This window comes from Chlorocebus sabaeus, chromosome 17 (assembly GCF_047675955.1).
Source record: "Chlorocebus sabaeus isolate Y175 chromosome 17, mChlSab1.0.hap1, whole genome shotgun sequence".
Lineage (NCBI taxonomy): Eukaryota > Metazoa > Chordata > Mammalia > Primates > Cercopithecidae > Chlorocebus > Chlorocebus sabaeus.
In genome coordinates, this window is record NC_132920.1 from 39,168,243 (window position 1) to 39,189,860 (window position 21,618).

The following is a 21,618-nucleotide window of genomic DNA, read 5'->3' on the forward strand; positions in this document are numbered from 1 at the left end:
GGGAGCACTGGAGAGGTGTGTTGACAGACTTGGAGTTGGGACAGGTGTAAGGACCAATGATTTTCAAAAGTGTGAGGTTATTGAGTGTATCTTTGGTATTTAGAAACCAAGAGAGTGGAGTGGGTTCATCCCTGGCTTTCCATAGACATGAATGCACGTAAGTTTTTCAGCGATTTTTTTCCATTCAAAATATAACTTAAAAAAGCAAAGTTAACACTTATGAACTAATCTTTAGTTGTTAATATTTGTTAAGAAATGTTACAAATCAGAACAATACTTAAATAAATACAAATGTAGATTCACATGATATGGTTTGGCTCTGTGTCCCCACCCAAAACTCATCTCAAATTGTAATCCCAGTGATTGGATCATGGAGGTGGTTTTCCCCATGCTGCTTTTGTGATAGTGAGTGAGTTCTCATGAGATCTGATGGTTTAATAAGTGTTTGGCAGTTCCTCCTTCACTCTCTCTCCTGCCTCCATGTAAGATGTGCCTGCTTCCCCTTCTGCCATGATTGTAAGTTTCTTGAGGCATCCCCAGCCATGCAGAACTGAGTCAATTTAAACCTCATTCCTTCATAAATTACCCAGTTTCGGATATGTCTTTATAGCAGTGTGAAAACGGACTAATACATCACATTTCAGTTAATGCCTTACTTTCCTTCATTTGTTAATAATACTCATCTTTTCCCTTTTCTTCAGTTCTGCTTTCAAGTTAGACTTTGATCCTTTCTCTCAGGTCTCTCCATGTCTTGGAAAGCCCTAACTTATTCAAACATCCTACCCTTTACACACAAGCACACACACACCCTTATCCATGACTGCTTTCCATTAGTCGCACAGAAGACTGGAAGTCAACTCTTCCTGCACACTAATCACTTCTCTGCTCTTTTTTCGTTCTCTTGACATGAGGGACAAATTACTTTCTGTTCCACCTCACTTGACCAAATCTGGCAAATAAAGATTACAGCAACTCCATACATGTTCCCAGGCAGTGTGCAAACAGATAAGAGTCCTTTCCAACTGGAAACTCGTTGGACACTATTTGACATCAACAGTTGATTTCCCAACATGAATGTATCTCCTGGGTTTTATGTCCTCTAACTCAGTCCTCTTCAATGAAATAATTTCTTTCTTTGGTTCAAAACATTTAAGGAAATGGCTTAAAAAAAAAAACCCTACATATTTAAGTAAACCACAATACAGTTTGCGTAAAGGCCATAGTTTCATCACGAGTATATATACAGTAATCAAAATCACCTGGACCATAAAGAAGACTCTAGAATGCCTGCAAAGGCTTTATTCATGTGTGATTGCTAGTGTTTATAATTTTATAATGTAATGTGGCATCTGATACTGTTTAATGTGTTTCCCTCATTGTCCTTTTGGTGACTGCTCCACAGGCCTAAGTACCTTTGAGGTCTGTGCTACCTCAAGGACAAGTGACATGCTTCGCTTACCCCTGGTCAGCACCCGAGCTTCTGCTGTTTGTAGCACTGCTGTTGGCCTTATGGATGGCCTGATATTTTGTCTGTCATATTTAAAGAGGCTGAGTCAGACACCGTGGAGCTCATCTGGCATTTTCAGCACCCCTCACAATCATTTCTGTAGCAATTGACGAGCTCAACCATGTGGCAATTAGACTGGATGATTAAAATAGTCAAGCTGTCTATATCTGTGACCCTATGATAGTTTTTTCAATGTGTGGCTTTTTTCAGTGTGTGGATTTGTCTCCTGGCAGATTGCTCAGGCCGGGAGAACCTTTGTGCTCCACTGTGTTTTCCCAGCAGTCGTTGGTGCACATCTTCCCACATAATTTAAGATTGTTTTTCTCGGGGGTCACAAAGGATGGCCCTGGTCTGTTTTTCCCTTAGGTGCTCCTTTTCAGTGCATCATGTAACATGATTTAGCTTCTGGTGCATGAGCTTGCAAGTGTGTGTAGATGTCTGTGCTGTGTGTGGGATGTGTTTAAACCCAAAGAATATGAGTTGTAATGAGCCTGACTTCAAGCCAGGGTATTGACTGCCTTTCAGAACATCTTAATTGATAGCCATGCTTTGCCATTTGATGTTAGCTATGACTCACAGGGGCTGCTAATGAAATGGAGGCAGAGGCTGAACGTGTTCCCCAGGTCTCACACCTCTGTAGTAGATTGAACCATGCAGTCCCATTATTTTCCTAATGTTTAGCTCAATCTGGAGCTTGATGCCATTTAGATGCCAAACTGCACCCACTTTTTTCTGTTATTTTTTCTCAGTGTCTTGACAAGCCATGCCAGTCTGTTATGTCAGATATCAGTGACAACTTCTTCCATAATGCAAATCAAGATTTTTCAGTTAGAGGCAATTTTGCTGGATCAAAGAGATGGATCATGTTTGTCCTGTTATCTTGCATTTCTGTAAAAATAATCTACAACCTTCTGCCTGTGTGTGTGTTTTCAGGGAAACATCATCAACTAGCTAGAATCTCTGAATGCTTGTCTTGAAGAGTTATAAAAGCCTGCCATTTGTGGAGGTGGGAATGTGTGCCAAGGACTAATGGAACTTTAGGATTGGAAGGGACTGGGGGACAGCTTCTAATCTAATAGCAATTCTAAGCATGCCCCAGTGCCACTGTTTGATGAATGAGAGCTACCCTTAAACATCTTGGGAAATCTAGGTGAGTGGACCTCAAGGTCCTAAACTTCAACATGAGTGATAGCACTAACCTGCCCTGTCCCCAAATCACTGAACTATAGAAATGCATCTGAGTGAATAACAACCCGTACTCCTTGACTTTTTGTGTGAGCAGCTTTTATGCACTGGCCTTAGACACAACCACATCTCTTGTAATTCCAGTCTTTGCATGTGTTTACCTTCCTTACCAACCACCCAGTCCTTTGTAATCTGGCCAGGCTCCATCACTGTGCTGAAACTGCTCCCTCCACAGCCCTCATATCTAACAACCTCTCTGATGACATCATTGCCCTTGACTCGAGCTAGAATGCCGACTCTGAAAACTCTCATGCCTTGGTTTCCATCCATGCCCCTCCTCTCATCTCTTCCTACCTCAGAGCTCACTTTGTGTGCTCTTCTCGACAGCTTCTGTCCTTGGCCTTGGCCCTCTCGTTGATGACCTCGGCCTATGACTGACTCATTTAATGCCCCATGGTAGCATGCTCGTTCCTCAATTCCACCTGCCAAGTAGGAATTTCATCCTCCTGCAAAGGTCACCAGAGCCGTGATCTGCCCATCTTCCTCCTGAGTCATCCTTGCCCAGATTCTGCTGAATGTGCTTGTGCGCCATCCTCCAGGTCACCTGGACTCTTGTGAATGGGGTCCTTATGTCAAACAGTGTGGGAGAGGGAAACCAGGACAGCATGGTGTCATGGAAGGCAGGGAGAAGGAGAGTAGTAAGTAAGTAGTGGCAGGTGCTCCAAGCGGACAAGTAAGATGGGCCAAAATGGCTGGATGGATTTTTCAACAAGAAGACCGTTGGCAGAAGTCTCAGTGGAATAGCTGGGGAGGTGCAGGAGTCTGATTTGGGGGTGTGTGAGTGAAATGAGGAAGTGGAGATGGGGTGAATATGGATAACATGGATAATTCTCTCCAGACATTTGGCTGGGAAGAGGAGAAGCAAGCTGGAGGAATAGGTATTTAAATAAAAAGTTTTCTTTCTTTTAGTGATAGGAGAGGCTGAAACCTGTTCAAATACTGTTGGGAAGGAGAGAGAAAGATAGAAAGGGGGTTGGGGGAGGGATGAGGGAGGGAGAGAGAGCCCAACAATCCCAGAGAGGAGGTAAAAGAGGCAGAAGGAGGTGGACACAGCACTCACAAGTGGAGAAATGTGCTCCAGGCAAGCGGCACCTTGCACATTGTAACAGGAGTAATAAGGAAGGAAAGGGCATAGATGCTCATGGTAATGGAGTATAGATAGGCTTGCTGGCAAGAAGTTAAGGGCATTCCCGTCTGACGCTTTCTACTCTCTGTCCGAAGGAGGAGGCGAGGTCCTCTTGAAAGCAAGAAGGTGTTGGTGGAGAGACTTGATTTATTTATTTTATTTATTTTCATTCAGATTTTATTTTGTAAATGTGTAAGATAATTGAGATGTGCATTATTTTTATCCTTGTTTTTCTCATGACTACTTACACACTATACTGCATCTTGCTTTTTTCACTTAACACAACTTGGAAGTATTTTATACAATAATAAAGAATATCAAGATCATTCTCTGTCATTTCAGTAGATGTATGGCATTGTAAGGATGTACCACAATTTATTTAGCCAGTTTTTCATTGATAGACATTTAGGTTGTTTCCGACATTTTGCTGTTATAAATAACAATGCAATGAACATCCTCTACATATGTCACTTTGCGTATTTTCAAATATACTGGAAAGACAAATTCCTAAAAGTGGAATTGCTAGGTCAAAGAGTATATGCATTTTACATTTTGATGACACAAAGGTGCCCTCAATCAGGGTTTGTTGTGGCAACTTTTTTCCCCTGCTACCAGTGTATGAGGGTGTAATTTTCTTTTTCTTTTTCTTTTCTTTTTTTACAGTGAAATATTATTTTTACTTACATCCAGCAGGCAATTGTGATTAACATGAAATATCCATTTTGCCCGTGGGCAGAAACCAGAGGGGAAATAAAATTACTTACACATTACTTCTTACCATTCCAACTTTATAGGAAACTTTTAAAGAATCTGGCAAAATGGTTCTTTGTAACATTTTGATTCAGTCGTGCCTATACTTTCTGATGTGAATGATAGCTAAGAGAAAACATTTGAATCTGATTACCTCTATGAAGATATTTCAATAAAGATATTATGTATTTTCAGGTATTTCTACTCTCAAGAATATGATTTGATAGGTCTCTTTGTGGTACTGTAGCCTGATAAATGTCATTTGGGTGAGTTATGCAGTGGGGTTGCAGGTATCAAACCCCAAATTCACTGTCTGACATGAAGGGAAATCCACAAGAGTCTCAGGATGCGGGAAATGGTAGAGAACTAGTAGAAGCTGAGCAGAAGATAAAAAAAAAAACTGGAGACATCAAGCAAAACTTTAGGAATGTGTAATTGGATATGAATAGAGAATAGTAACAATAGGCCTACTTACCAAGTAAGGGTAATTTTATATTTTTGTAGCATGCTCACTACAAAAACCCAACTTGGAGCATCCACTTAGAGGCTCCTTGATTTACTGAAGTCTCTTTAATCCAAAACCTGGATAATAATTATAGTTAATAATTAATAATTAGTATGTAAAGAGAATTGTTAGTCACTGTTCTGAATGTTTTACGTAACAAACCCTGGTGTTACTATCAGCCATGCTTTATAGTTCAAGAAACAGCAGCATTCCATTAAGTAGTTTGTCCAAGGACTTATGGAGCAGATCGAGGATGGACCAGGTCATCTGGCTCCAGCATGTGCAACTTTTTTCTCCTGTACTCTACTTTTTGATGATCTGTAAATTTTGATACTTTTTCAAAGTGAAAATTTGAAAGAGTGGTATCTTTTCAAATTTGGTGAAAATTTGATATTTTTTAATATTATTATTATTTTAAAATTATACTTTAAGTTCTAGGGTACATGGTGGAGAGGTTTTAAAAGAGTGGCAGAAGTTTGAGAAAGAGGCCAGATGAGGGGAACAGAGAAGGACTAGTCAGTGGCCTTGAGAATTCTGTTGAGGCTCTTGATTGTGAACTGTGGTGATGGTGGCTGTGTGATGGTTTCTAGTTTCATTCAGCAGCCTGGTATAGACGTGAGAGGTGGGGACATTTGGATTCATCTGGGATTGTGGTTTTGCCAGGCAAGAGATGAAAAGGATTGATCTGAACTAAGCAGGGAAGGAAGTGAAGAAAAGGGGTGGAGTTGAGGAGAAAGTCATAAAAAATGGTGAGGCCAAGGGTCTGAGAGGTCAGATGCTGAATGGGGTCCTGGGGAGACCCAGCTGTTGTCAGAGTGCTTAATGGGTGGCAGCAGGTGGGTATATGGCAAGGACAGTGAGAGGAGGGACATGTGGCCAGAGGCTGTGGTTGTCAATGCAGCAGAATTTCCCATAAAGGGTGGAGGAACAGTTGGGAAGGGCAAGGTCTTTAGGGTTGAGCCAGGGCAACCTGGCGGAAGGTGGAAAGAACGTTCTGTGAAAAGGTGGAAAATATGAGAGTTTGTCAACAGAGGGAACAGTGGAAAGGTTTGGGAGAGAGGGGAGAAGTGGGAAGTTGGTTAAAGGGAAAGGAAGCATAAACTAGCTCAAGGAAAAGATAGTTCAGGGCAGGAATTACATTTTTAAATGTGGGACACGGTGGGTTTAGCTGATCCCAGCCTTGCTAAGACGGGTAGTCCCAACTCTCCCGTTTATACTGAAGTTTTACTGTAGCCAATTATGTCTTGGATTAGTCATTTCAGAGAAGGTGTGTGTCTCAGGGGGCCCTGGAAAGAGTCAGCTTTTACTACTGACAGTCTTCTTAATATTGTGCCTGTACTCTTCCCACTTGTCAGACTTGTTCTTAAAACAACTGTGGATCGATGACTGTCAATGACTTGTCTGTAGAACTTTTTACAGGGCAGTGGTTCTCACACCTGCCTCCACAGTAAAATCGCCTGGGGAGCTTTTAACACCTACTACTGCCTGGGGCCCCAGAACAAGTATATCAGAATCTCTAGGGATGAGCCCTCTAGGATCCACACAATCAATTTTCTTTTCTTTTCTTTTTTATTTTACTTTAAGTTCTGGGATACATGTGCAGAAGGTGCAGGTTTGTTACATAAGTATACGTGTGTCATGGTGGTTTGCTGCACCTGTCATCTAGGTTTTAAGCCCCACATGCATCAGCCATTTGTCTTAATGCTCTCCCTCCCCTTGCCCCCACCAATAGGCCTCAGTGCGTGTGTTCCCCTCCCTGTGTCCATGTGTTCTCATTGTTCAACTCTCACTTGTGAGTGAGAACACGTGGCGTTTGGTTTTCTGTTCCTGTGTTCGTTTGCCGAGGATGATGGCTTCCAGCTTCATTCATGTCCCTGCAAAGGACATGATCTCATTCCTTTTTATGGCTGCATAGTATTCCATGGTGTATATGTACCACATTTTCTTTATCCAGTCTATCCATTGATGGTCATTTGGGTTGATTCTAAGTCTTTGCTCTTGTAAATAGTGCTGCAGTAAACATACGTGTGCCTGTGTCTTTATAGCAGAATGATTTGTATTCCTTTGGGTATATGCCCAGTAATGGGATTGCTGGGTCAAATGGTATTTCTGGTTCTAGATCCTTGAGGAATTGCCACACTGTCTTTCACAATGGCTGCAGAGAAGTAGGAATGCTGTCACACTGTTGGTGGCAATAAATTTTCTGAAAAGCTTCCTTGGTCATTCTAATGAGTGAAGAACCTTAATCTTGGACCTTTGCTCCCCAGTATGTGGTCCACCAGCCAGCAGCATCTGTATCACCTGGAAGCTTGATTCAAATGCAGAATTTCAGGCCCCACTCTTGATCTACCTACTGAATCAGAACGTGTACTTTTAGTACATCCCCCTCCCCAGGTGATTCCCATGGACATTAAGGTCTGAGAAGCCCTGCCTTAAAACAAAGCTGGTACCTGGGTTCCACCTCCGGAGATTCTGATTTTATTGATCTGAGCTGTGAGTTGGGAACTGGGAGTTTTAGAAGATTCCTGGGCTTGTACATTTGCTGAGGAGAGCTTTACTTCCAATAACGTGGTCAATTTTGGAGTAAGTACGATGTGGTGCTGAGAAGAATGTATATTCTGTTGATTTGGGGTGGAGAGTTCTATAGATGTCTATTAGGTCTCCTTGCTGCAGAGATGAGTTCAATTCCTGGATATCCTTGTTAACTTTCTGTCTCGTTGATCTGTCTAATGTTGACAGTGGAGTGTTGAAGTCTCCCATTATTATTGTATGGGAGTCTAAGTCTCTTTGTAAGTCTCTAAGGACTTGCTTTATGAATCTGGGTGCTCCTGTATTGGGTGCATATATATTTAGGATAGTTAGCTCTTCCTGTTGAATTGATCCCTTTACCATTATGTAATGGCCTTCTTTGTCTCTTTTGATCTTTGATGGTTTAAAGTCTGTTTTATCAGAGACTAGTATTGCAACCCCCGCTTTTTTTTGTTCTCCATTTGCTTGGTAAATCTTCCTCCATCCCTTTATTTTGAGCCTATGTATGTCTCTACGTGTGAGATGGGTCTCCTGAATACAGCAGACTGATGGGTCTTGACTCTTTATCCAGTTTGCCAGTCTGTGTCTTTTAATTGGAGCATTTAGTCCATTTACATTTAAGGTTAAGATTGTTATGTGTGAACTTGATCCTGCCATTATGATATTAACTGGTTATTTTGCTCGTTAGTTGATGCAGTTTCTTCCTAGCCTTGATAGTCTTTACATTTTGGCATGTTTTTGCAATGGCTGGTACCGGTTGTTCCTTTCCATGTTTAGTGCTTCCTTCAGGGTCTCTTGTAAGGCAGGCCTAGTGGTGACAAAATCTCTAAGCATTTGCTTATCTGTAAAGGATTTTATTTCTCCTTCACTTATGAAACTTAGTTTGGCTGGATATAAAATTCTGGGTTTAAAATTCTTTTCTTTAAGAATGTTGAATATTGGCCCCCACTCTCTTCTGGCTTGAAGAGTTTCTGCCGAGAGATCTGCTGTTAGTCTGATGGGCTTCCCTTTGTGGGTAACCCGACCTTTCTCTCTGGCTGCCCTTAAGATTTTTTCCTTCATTTCAACTTTGGTGAATCTGGCAATTATGTGTCTTGGAGTTGCTCTTCTCGAGGAGTATCTTTGTGGCGTTCTCTGTATTTCCTGGATTTGAATGTTGGCCTGCCCTACTAGGTTGGGGAAGTTCTCCTGGATGATATCCTGAAGAGTGTTTTCCAACTTGGTTCCATTTTCCCCCTCACTTTCAGGCACCCCAATCAGACGTAGATTTGGTCTTTTTACATAATCCCATACTTCTTGCAGGCTTTGTTCATTTCTTTTTATAGCACTAAATGCACACAAGAGAAAGCAGGAAAGATCTAAAATTGACACTCTAACATCGCAATTAAAAGAACCAGAGAAGCAAGAGCAAACACATTCGAAAGCTAGCAGAAGGCAAGAAATAACTAAGATCAGAGCAGAACTGAAGGAGATAGAGACACAAAAAACCCTCCAAAAAATCAATGAATCCAGGAGTTGGTTTTTTGAAAAGATCAACAAAATTGACAGACCACTAGCAAGACTAATAAAGAAGAAAAGAGAGAAGAATCAAATCGACGCAATTAAAAATGATAAAGGGGATATCACCACCGACCCCACAGAAATACAAACTACCATCAGAGAATACTATAAACACCTCTACGCAAATAAACTGGAAAATCTAGAAGAAATGGATAATTTCCTGGACACTTACACTCTTCCAAGACTAAACCAGGAAGAAGTTGAATCCCTGAATAGACCGATAGCAGGCTCTGAAATTGAGGCAATAATTAATAGCCTACCAACCAAAAAAAGTCCAGGACCAGATGGATTCACAGCTGAATTCTACCAGAGGTACAAGGAGGAGCTGGTACCATTCCTTCTGAAACTATTCCAATCAATAGAAAAAGAGGGAATCCTCCCTAACTCATTTTATGAGGCCAACATCATCCTGATACCAAAGCCTGGCAGAGACACAACAAAAAAAGAGAATTTTAGACCAATATCCCTGATGAACATCGATGCAAAAATCCTCAATAAAATACTGGCAAACCGGATTCAGCAACACATCAAAAAGCTTATCCACCATGATCAAGTGGGCTTCATCCCTGGGATGCAAGGCTGGTTCAACATTTGCAAATCAATAAACATAATCCAGCATATAAACAGAACCAAAGACAAGAACCACATCATTATCTCAATAGATGCAGAAAAGGCTTTTGACAAAATTCAACAGCCCTTCATGCTAAAAACGCTCAATAAATTCGGTATTGATGGAACATACCTCAAAATCATAAGAGCTATTTATGACAAACCCACAGCCAATATCATACTGAATGGGCAAAAACTGGAAAAATTCCCTTTGAAAACTGGCACAAGACAGGGATGCCCTCTCTCACCACTCCTATTCAACATAGTGTTGGAAGTTCTGGCTAGGGCAATCAGGCAAGAGAAAGAAATCAAGGGGATTCAGTTAGGAAAAGAAGAAGTCAAATTGTCCCTGTTTGCAGACGACATGATTGTATATTTAGAAAACCCCATTGTCTCAGCCCAAAATCTCCTTAAGCTGATAAGCAACTTCAGCAAAGTCTCAGGATACAAAATTAATGTGCAAAAATCACAAGCATTCTTATACACCAGTGACAGTCAAACAGAGAGCCAAATCAGGAATGAACTTCCATTCACAATTGCTTCAAAGAGAATAAAACACCTAGGAATCCAACTTACAAGGGATGTAAAGGACCTCTTCAAGGAGAACTACAAACCACTGCTCAGTGAAATCAAAGAGGACACAAACAAATGGAAGAACATACCATGCTCATGGATAGGACGAATCAATATCGTGAAAATGGCCATACTGCCCAAGGTAATTTATAGATTCAATGCCATCCCCATCAAGCTACCAATGAGCTTCTTCACAGAATTGGAAAAAACTGCTTTAAAGTTCATATGGAACCAAAAAAGAGCCGGCATCTCCAAGACAATCCTAAGTCAAAAGAACAAAGCTGGAGGCATCACGCTACCTGACTTCAAACTATACTACAAGGCTACAGTAACCAAAACAGCATGGTACTGGTACCAAAACAGAGATATAGACCAATGGAACAGAACAGAGTCCTCAGAAATAATACCACACATCTACAGCCATCTGATCTTTGACAAACCTGAGAGAAACAAGAAATGGGGAAAGGATTCCCTATTTAATAAATGGTGCTGGGAAAATTGGCTAGCCATAAGTAGAAAGCTGAAACTGGATCCTTTCCTTACTCCTTATACGAAAATTAATTCAAGATGGATTAGAGACTTAAATGTTAGACCTAATACCATAAAAATCCTAGAGGAAAACCTAGGTAGTACCATTCAGGACATAGGCATGGGCAAAGACTTCATGTCTAAAACACCAAAAGCAACGGCAGCAAAAGCCAAAATTGACAAATGGGATCTCATTAAACTAAAGAGCTTCTGCACAGCAAAAGAAACTACCATCAGAGTGAACAGGCAACCTACAGAATGGGAGAAAATTTTTGCAATCTACTCATCTGACAAAGGGCTAATATCCAGAACCTACAAAGAACTCAAACAAATTTACAAGAAAAAAACAAACAACCCCATCCAAAAGTGGGCAAAGGATATGAACAGACATTTCTCAAAAGAAGACATTCATACAGCCAACAGACACATGAAAAATTGCTCATCATCACTGGCCATCAGAGAAATGCAAATCAAAACCACAATGAGATACCATCTCACACCAGTTAGAATGGCGATCATTCAAAAGTCAGGAAACAACAGGTGCTGGAGAGGATGTGGAGAAATAGGAACACTTTTACACTGTTGGTGGGATTGTAAACTAGTTCAACCATTATGGAAAACAGTATGGTGATTCCTCAAGGACCTAGAACTAGATGTACCATATGACCCAGCCATCCCATTACTGGGTATATACCCAAAGGATTATAAATTATGCTGCTATAAAGACACATGCACACGTATGTTTATCGCAGCACTATTCACAATAGCAAAGACTTGGAATCAACCCAAATGTCCATCCGTGACAGATTGGATTAAGAAAATGTGGCACATATACACCATGGAATACTATGCAGCCATAAAAAAGGATGAGTTTGTGTCCTTTGTAGGGACATGGATGCAGCTGGAAACCATCATTCTCAGCAAACTATCACAAGAACAGAAAACCAAACACCGCATGTTCTCACTCGTAGGTGGGAACTGAACAATGAGATCACTTGGACTCGGGAAGGGGAACATCACACACCGGGGCCTATCATGGGGAGGGGGGAGGGGGGAGGGATTGCATTGGGAGTTATACCTGATGTAAATGACGAGTTGATGGGTGCAGCACACCAACATGGCACAAGTATACATATGTAACAAACCTGCACGTTATGCACATGTACCCTACAACTTAAAGTATAATAATAATAAATAAAAAAATAAATAAATAAATAAAAAATAAAAGAAGATTCCTGGGTATCTCTAATTTTCAGCAGTTTAAGGTCCCTGCCTTACAGCAAAGAACCGGGAAAGGTGCTTGCTGCATTTTTATTCAACTGGGTTGACCAACCCTATCTTCATTTAATGATTTCTGACCTTTTGTTTAATTTACCAATGAACTACATTTGCTTCTCATTTGGGGGAAAAACTGCCTGTCGTAAACTCGTGGCAGGAACATCATTTCTCCTCATCTTCAAAGATGCTACTGGGAAGCTTAGTAACTGATTAGACAGGAAATACTGCACAGCCTAAGGCCTATTGCATAAGGACCAGTTCATTTATTAAAGAAAAGAAAATGTTGCTTATTTTTAGTATGAATCATTACAAAATGCCAACCAACTCCTTATGAATTTGAGGAGAGCAATCTTCCTGATTAGTTATTTCTTTCACCTTTTCTAAGACCTTGTATGAAATGATATTTAAAGCACTCTTCAGCTTTCTTTAAGCCAGCTGATTGCACAAGTCAAACAACGGCCATGAGTGTACTGAACTGTTGGATTACTACTATTATAGGAATGGACACATACCAAGTGTTACTTTAGACCTGAGTTTCCAAAGTATAATCCTAGCTTAAAAGGGAATTTTTAAAAAGAAAAAAACCAGGAAACTGTATTGTATTGGGAGGAGGCCAAAGGAGAGATGAAAAAACCATTTGGATTTTGGGGGTGGGGTAAGTGGGAGGTAGTTGTCTATAACTTTCATTAAGCGCTTTTTTTTTCTTCTCTTTTTAAAGTAAGTGGCAGGCTTTGGGTTGGCAAACCCCAGGGGGATGCAGAAACCTGAGGCTGCTACCTTTTTATCTGCCTTTACAGTACTGTCCTCTTCCCCCAGCTCCTCCCTGACTCCATGGACCAAGCCTCAGACTTTCCAGCTAACTGCTTCCCATGAGCCACTACTCTGATACCAGCCTATAACCAAAGGAGCTGGGTGGTCCAGGCTTAGTGACCAACCCTTCTCAGCCCACTCAGTCAGGGTGCTCCCCAACTGCAGGCAGGAGGCAACACCCTGTCTGCTACCATCCTCCCCTTCCAGAGCCTCCTGCCTGCCCAGCCCTGCCCTGCCCTGCCCAGCCGAGCCATACCTTGCTTTGTCCCATCTGGGGGTGCCCTGCTCAGGGATGCACTGGCAGGGCTGCACTCAGCTTCTCTGGTAAGCAGAGACTCAAGAAACCTCTGGGGTCTTGTTTTCTGGTTGTGTGATCCCAGCGGTGCACATGTTCCCCTTGGGTGTCTGAACAGAAGGGCCTGGGAGGGAGGGCCACACCCCTGCAGTCTTGCTCTGCTGATGTAGTGGGCAGCTGCCTACCCCCACCCCACCCAGCACTGTGGGCTCCGGAATCAGCAGGTTAAGCATTTTATAAATTGTATTTTAGATACATGTTTCAAACTTGTGAGTTTTTTCAAAAGAACAAGCTTGACAAGTGTGTGAAGAATTCATTATGCTTTATGGGTTTGAGGGGGAAGAATTTTTTTTTAAAGCGTCTGATTCAGACCACATGTAACTCAGATGTTTAAATAATCAAATCACCTGTTTAATCTCATGGAGATTAGAAGGTTACTATTGTTGAAGATTTTCCCCAACTTTTTGATTCTCCCTTTGGAGTTAAACGTATGAACATAGGAATCATTTTTCTACCACTGATGATTGAAATTTGGTTTAGGAATTATTAAAACCAAATTGTGCTGGCCGGGTGCAGTGGCTCATGCCTGTAATCCCAGCACTTTGGGAGGCCGAGGCGGGTGGATCATGAGGTCAGGAGATCGAGACCATCCTGGCTAACATGGTGAAACCCGTCTCTACTAAAAATACAAAAAATTAGTCGGGTGAGGTGGCGGGCGCCTGTAGTCCCAACTACTCGGGAAGCTGAGGCAGGAGAATGGCATGAACCCGGGAGGCGGAGCCTGCAGTGAGTAGAGATCGCGCCATTGCACTCCAGCCTAGGCGACAGAGCCAGACTCCGTCTAAAAAACAAACAAACAACAACAACAACAAAAACTAAATTGTGCCAAAACAAAAGTACTGCTTTCAAACCCTTATAAAGAAAAATATATCAATAGTCTTTAAAAATTATGCAGGCTTCAAAAAACCAGCTTTTCATTCCATTAGACTTGTTATCAGTCTACAAGAAAGATGGCCATTCATTTTTTAAATTCAATAATGAACAGTTCATTGGATTTGCTACCCTTTGAGTGCCACAAGGATCATGCTCTCTTTAGGAAGCAGAAACAAAACGATCAAGACTTGAAAGGATATGTATCTTCTCTACATTCTCTGAACATGGGAATGGCCCATTAACGTTTCCTATCCTACACTCTCAGGCTGCAAATATATTTAACATTTTCCTTTCTTAATAGTACAAGGTAACATAAGTGTGTTCTAGAGTCCGCCTCCTGGCATTCCTAAGCATTAGGAGGCTTATGGCTGAAGTCGGCTGGCCAACATGATTCCCATGAGAGAGCATTAGGGAGAAGACAAGAAATGGCCTCTCTTTATTCGCACTAGAGTTTTTCAGAGCTCTGATGATGGCTGAAGTCTTTGAAGCAGATGTGCTAAATAAGTGAGAATCCAGTTCTATCCTCCTCTGGCACCTATGACATTGTCTTGAGTGCCACAAGGAGTGAGGTCAAATTTGCAGTTTAGCTGGAACTTTAAATGTTATAGAAAAATTTAATTATGCAACTTGTGCAAATGGATGGTTAAGACCAGGCTTCATGCCTTGTACATTATGACCTTGTAGATTCATAGAATAGTAATGGATCTTAAAATATCATAAAATAGGGTTGATTTAATTCCAAGTCCACATAACCCTACTAGGATATACAGTATCTAATACATGGGTGCACACTGAATGTTCAGTGGTGAAAATGACATTTTCATGGAGTGCCTTAGAATGTAGAATTGGATTTTATTATTTTAGTCATATATACCATTGACTGGAAAACACACCAAATGTTTTACTACTAAAGTATGGGAGCCTCGATGTTTAAAATGGAAGTTGCCTGGCACAGCGGCTCGCATCTGTAATCACAGCTACTCCAGAGGCTAAGGTGGGAGGATCACTTGAGCCCAAGAGTTTGAGACCAACCTGAGTAACCTAGCAAGACCCCGTCTCTAAAATAATAAAAAAAGGAAGTCAACATAATTGCATGCTGATCAAATCCCCTCAAGTGACTCCACATAGAGCACAGGCATTGACCAGCAATTGCTGCCAGGCAAACTTGCACTGTATTTCCTGCCTCCTATACTTAACATTTTGTATCATAAAACCGGTCTCTCCTACTAGGCATTCTCGGTTTCATGAAACTGTAGCTGTATAAGAATCTATGAAAGTCCTTCACTCAGCTGCTTTGGTCGGCTGGTCAACTCTTCTTTTGGGTTAATGCAAGGGCCCTTCTTTACCACACCAAATCCTATTTTAGTGGGCGCTCTGAGTAAACTTTTCAAGATGCAAATAAAGCCAAACCATTTGAGTTATTATTTAAATTTTCAGTGGCTTCTCTCCATCCACAGACTTAAATCCAAACTCTGACCTTGAAAAATCACTCCTCCATCTTCGTTCTAACCTTATCTGCTGTCACTGACTCCACACTCTCTCAGCCATCCATGTGTGTGCGTGTGCTGTTCCTTTACCTGGAATTGCCTCATCTGGCAAACTCCTATGTAGCTCTCAAGAGTCACCTTCCACTTCATCTTCTCAATGACGCTTTCCCTGAGTTGTCTTCCTGAGTAGTTAACTTTGTTCACACCTTTGTTCATAATGACAACGCTGTGTCAATGTCCAGCCTCCCCTACACTCCCTCTGGACTGAACTCCTTGAATGTGGGTCCCATGGATGGCCTCTTCATCTTTGTGGTCATCCCACATAGTACAGGGCTTGGTACATGGTGGCCACTTCAGCAAGATTTGACAGATGAATGAAAGCATGACCATATGAGTGCCTCTCCAAGTGTCTCATTTGATAATGGGGAGAACTTGACTCTCAGTAAAGCCAGGCTAGGACCTGTTCTTCCCTTCCAACTCCAAGGGATCTCGACTCAATGCTTATAATTATGCCTTGCAACTCTCCCCTCCCCCAACTCCCAGTCAACCCGATAAAATGTTATCATTTTTGTGTTGTTTTGTGCATACATTGGTATGTGCTAGTTTGGTTCTCAGAGCTAACTAATCTAGGAGTAGCAGGAACACGCACATTATAAAATTTTACTCATTGGAGAGCTTTATGATTTTTAATATTTACATGGAGGCCAAAATAAAATATGTAAGCCATAAATATGTTTTCTTAAGGTTTTGAAGTCCAGTTTGAAGTTTAGGGTATTTTTTTCTAACATTGATTGTTACTCTCCAAGAAAGGCTTATCTTATTGAATTGAATGGCATGGTTTGCAAATACTAACTTTAAAGAAAAGCCACAATGTGCAGAACCGCATATTGTCTTAAAATCACTGTATTATGTACATTAAAACATGTAGTTTTCCTTTCCAGGGTGATTGCTTTGTTTGGTCAAATTGAAAGTCAGGTTTTCTATTTTGGCATTATGCCTTATTTCCCTAGACTAAATGAAATTGTTCCATTATAGCAAATAGACGCTTAGTAATGGTTTGATTCAAGTCTAATTGGAATGCTCGTCTCAGAATATTTCACCATTCCGATCTTATTCCTCGATATTATATTTTCAAATAGAGACTGTGAGCTAGAATTGGGTTACAAGCCTTTAAGACTTGAGCAGCTGAAATCTCAGGAGAGTTTCAAACCAAGGGCCAGTTTGAAGTATAAACGGTACTGCTTTCCTGCTGTCAGCAGGCGAGATTTAGCTCATTGCCGGTCCCCACAGAAATGAAACACTGAGAGAAATGTCTCCCCTGGGGTTTGGCCTCAACTCCTTTTGAGTGGGATGTGTAGTTTGGAGATTGATAAGCAAGTAACACTTAACATTGCTTCCTTCTTGTTTTTAAAATGGATTGCAACAAGAAGTCAACATCTCTTCTTTTTTTCTTTAAGGCTTCCTCACAGCAATGAGGCAAGAAGTGACCCGTGCCCACAAAGGCTGGGCACTGGACACTGTGACCATCCACAATGAAGTTCTGAGACAGACCAAGGAGGAGATCACGTCACCCCCTGGGGTAGGCATCGCTGGGCAATAGCAGGGACCGTTCTGGAGACAGAGCTGAAATTTCAAGTTCTGCTTAAAACTGAGCTATGAGTGCCTTGGTTAGGTCCATTTGCTTTGCAGCAAGAGTTCCCTCTGTCATAACCAGAAGACCTCCCCTATCTGCTGGAGTGGAAGGTTAATGAATGACAAGGTCTAATGAGCTCTTAGAACTCCACAGACTACATTTCTACAAAATTAGAAGTTATACTTGTGTTTGCTAAAAAGGCTTTTTGGCTAGGTGCGGTGGCTCATGCCTATAATCCTAGCACCTTGGGAGGCTGAGGCAGGAGGATAGCTTCAGTCCAGGAGTTCAAGACCAGCCTAGGCAATACATGGAGACCTTGTCTCTACCAAAAACGAACAAACAAAAAAATAGCTAGTCATGGTGGCACACATCTGTAGTCCCAGCTACTTGGGAGGCTGAGGTGGGAGGATTGCTGGAGCCCCGGAGGTCGAGGCTACAGTAAGCAGTGATCACACCACCAGACTCCAGCCTGGGTGACAGAGTGAGACCCTGTCTCAATAAATAAATAAATAAGGCTTTCCTACACATCTCCAGCTACTGCTATGGGCCACTCACAGATTCTACTATACGCAGCAGAGATGAAGAGGACTAGCAGGCTGGAGCCGGGGGCCAGTTCCAGGGTGTCCCCTTCGAGCTTCGAGTGGAAAGGAACATGGCTGGGGGAAGAGCCCCCACTGCCTGGACGCTGATCTGCTCAATGAATGTGGGCAAATTCTTTAACTTTTTTGAGTCTTCACATCTTCATCTGCAAAATGAGCGTGATAATTCAACCTTATTAAAGGTAGCTGTGGCCAGGCACGGTGGCTCACGCTTATAATCCCAGCACTTTGGGAGGCAGAGGCAGGAGAATCACTTGAGGTCAGGAGTTCGAGATCAGCCTGGCCAACATGGTGAAACCCGTCTCTACTAAAAATACAAAACTTAGCCTGGGGTGGTGTTGGGCACCTGTAATCCCAGCTACTTGGGAGGCTGAAGTGGGAGGATCACTTGAATACAGGAGGCAGAGGTTGCAGTCAACCAAGATCCTGCCACTGCACTCCAGCCTGGGTGACAGGGCGAGACTCCATCTCAAATAAATAAATAGATAAATAAATTTTTAAAAAAGGTGGTTGTGAAGATTTAAATGTGATCATTTAGGTGCAGTGCTGGACCCCACGTAGAATCTCAATAAATCAGTCTCCCTTTCCCTTTCTCTGATTTTCATTCCCTCATTTGTCCAGTAAGGGGGCTGGACCAGATGATTTCCAAGTTCTAGCCAAGTTCCCTGCCACCTTATAACGAAGGCCGCCTTTCCTTCAGTTTCCAGTATTATCTTCCTCATTCCTGTCTGAGGCCTCACCAGAAGCACCTTAACCTCCAGGTTCCCACCAACAATCTCTTCTAGGCAGTTTCAAAATTCCTCCAGCCTTTTCCCATTATGCCATTCCAGAATTCCTTCCACATCTGTAGGCATTTGTTACTGCAGCATCCTGCTTCCTGGAATCAAAATCTGTGTTCCTTTCCAAAGGCTGTCATAACAAAGTATCATTACAGTGGGTGGCTAAAAACAACAGAGATCTATTCTCTCACTGCTTAGGAGGCCAGAAGTCAAATCAGGGTAGGGTTGGTTTCTACTGGAGGCCCCGAGGGAAAGTCTTGTTCTCAGCCTCTCTCCTAGCCTCTGGTGGTTACTGACGATCTTTGGCTTTCCTTCATCATTACAATCTCCGCCTTCTTTCTCACATTCATCTGCATAGGTATGTATATCTCTGTGTCCTCTCCTCTTATAAAGTTACCAGTCACATTGGATTTAGAACCTACCTTAATTCAGTGTGTCCTTATCTAAACAATGTGTGCAAAGTCCCTATTTCCAAATAATTACATTCCAAGGTTCTGGGTGAACATGAAGTTTTGGGTGACACTATTCTATCTACCATACCTTCTCACTGACTTTTTAAAGTTCTGAGGCTGAAAGCACCCTGGAGAGGGATACAATTTACCATATGATGGCTTTTAAGTGGTCCCATTATTCATGTAGTTCATTGTCACCCACGGAGTTAATGATGGTAACCATATGTCCTGATTTTCTGGGACTGCCCATGGTTTTACTGTCAAACCATGTGCCTCCATTTTTGGTTCAAAAAATATGGTCCTCACACGGTGAGTCCACACGGGGGAGATTCCAGAAAACACTCTGCAACGAATCTTACTGTCATTTATTCTAATCGGCATTTACTTCCCCTGATCGGATCCTCACTGGAGATGGAAAAATGGTCACCATCCTCTACATTTATCTATTTGGTGAGCTGGCATGATTGTTGGAGCCTCCCCTGTGATTCTCCTTCACCCTTTCTTTTTTTAGTGAATACATGTTCTGTGGCTCCCCACTGCCTACAGGATCCAGTTTAAACTCTTCAGCTTAGCACCCAGATCCTTCCACGGTTAAGCCCTAACTTCTTTTACAACCATTGAGCCCTCTGGTAAAGGAAATACTGGGGATCTTCCGGCCCGCCCTGCCTGTCTTTGTAGTGTTACTCCTGCCTGTGTTGCCTGTGCTGTCGCCTTTGTCTTTCCAAACACAGCCCCCTGCTGCAAGGTCATCAAGGCCCATCAAGGCCATCCCCTCTACAAAGGCCCCTGAGCACTCCAGCCACAGGGACCTTGCCTCAGAAGTCACTGCCGTCACCCCCAGAGCAGTTCTCCGGGTACTCCCAGTAACAAGTGTGTGCTGCTATTCAACTCATCTTAAAAAAAATTTTCTGCACCTATGCATCTTATCTCCCTGATTTAATGATGAGAACCCCCAGTGCAGGGCCTGTTGTATGGGAGAGACACTGGGGAGGGTGGCCAGATGCTGCCCCTGCCATGCTTCCCCTGGCTGTACCATGCTTGACCTCTGGGGGCGCTCTGACTCTCCCACTGGCTGGGCTTTGCTGTGGAAACCTCACTTCATCCTGTGGCTGAGATGAAGTTGAGATACAGGTTGGCTAGGCCAGTGGCAGGCTGAGATCCTACATGACAGCAGCTCCAGATCCTGTTCCATGCTCCCACCTTCCACCAACTCAAACCAGACCTCTCAGAGACTTTCACCTCCCTGTAGAGGTGATCTGGTGCTACCGGCTAAGCCTGTTGCTCAGGGAGGCCACCCCCACACTTAAATAACTAATAACAAACACGAACATTTCTACAGCACTCATAGCCTCAACACAGGCTGCAGGAGAAAACTGGGCTTAGTATTTCATGAATGCAATGTGCCCGGTGGTGCCTTCCTCCCTCTGGTAGTGTTTTAAGACTGGTGTGTGTTTTATTTCCAAACTGACAGCCTTTATGACACTAATTTTGCAGCACCTAGTTTAAAAAATAAATCCTATTACCTTATGCTTGACTCTTCCAGGAAGGTGTGTATATTTATGGGCTCTACATGGATGGAGCAGCCTGGGACAGACGGAATGGGAAGCTCACGGAATCCACCCCCAAGGTACTCTTCGCACAGTTACCCGTGCTCCACATCTTTGCCATTAACTCCACGGCACCCAAGGACCCCAAGCTGTATGTGTGTCCTGTTTACAAGAAACCCAGGCGAACTGATTTGACCTTCATCACTGTGGTATATTTGCGAACAGTGTTGTCCCCGGATCACTGGATCCTGAGAGGAGTGGCCCTTTTGTGTGACATCAAGTAAGTTCATTTCCATCTGCTGAGGGCACCAGAAGCCACATAGGCAGCCTGTGCTATTGAGGGACTCAGTGATGTGCATGTCTTTTCTCCCCAACAATTACTTAATTACTCTTTCTAAATTAAAAAGTTGATGTTCTCAAATTGCTGGTGTGTATGTGTGTTTTCCTCACATATCAATATTCAAAAAGATCACTCTAAATGAATGTTTTTTATTCTGGGAAATCATATTTCATTTTAATTACTTTTTGAAGATAAAACCCTGTCTGGATGTTAGAACACTTTGGAAGCTCTGCATTTTAAAAATTTTGAAAGTGTTGACATGTGACATCCTAAAAAGAGTCTAGTAGTTGAAAACTTTTCCCTCAAGTAGGTACCAGTTTCCCTTGAATAAAATCTAGCCATGTCTATGTTTGTGCTAACGTGTTATCCTTTGTTCTTTTGAGTTTGGTATTCTCTCTCTGCTTCCGAAATGGAAACTGAAGAGATCCAGCCAGTACTCCTTAGTAGTACAGCTGTTCAGTATGAAGTGTTTAAGATAGAAAATCCACTGAGATGGCCGTTCTTGTGATGTATTTTAATTTTATTTTATGTTG

The 21,618-nt window shown here is 42.3% G+C and overlaps 1 protein-coding gene across 2 annotated transcripts in view; it reads left to right on the top strand.

The window, feature by feature from the left end:
- Positions 1 to 21,432, top strand: part of DNAH8 (dynein axonemal heavy chain 8) — a 328,361-nt gene extending 306,929 nt beyond the window's left edge. For both annotated transcript variants that reach the window (XM_007972725.3, XM_038006035.2), the window contains 2 exons: positions 17,193 to 17,314; positions 20,742 to 21,432. In XM_007972725.3, the coding sequence (XP_007970916.2) occupies positions 17,193 to 17,314; positions 20,742 to 21,029 (410 nt within the window). In that variant the 3' untranslated portion in view covers positions 21,030 to 21,432. The remainder of the gene's footprint in view (positions 1 to 17,192; positions 17,315 to 20,741) is intronic.
- The last annotated feature ends 186 nt before the right edge of the window (positions 21,433 to 21,618 follow it).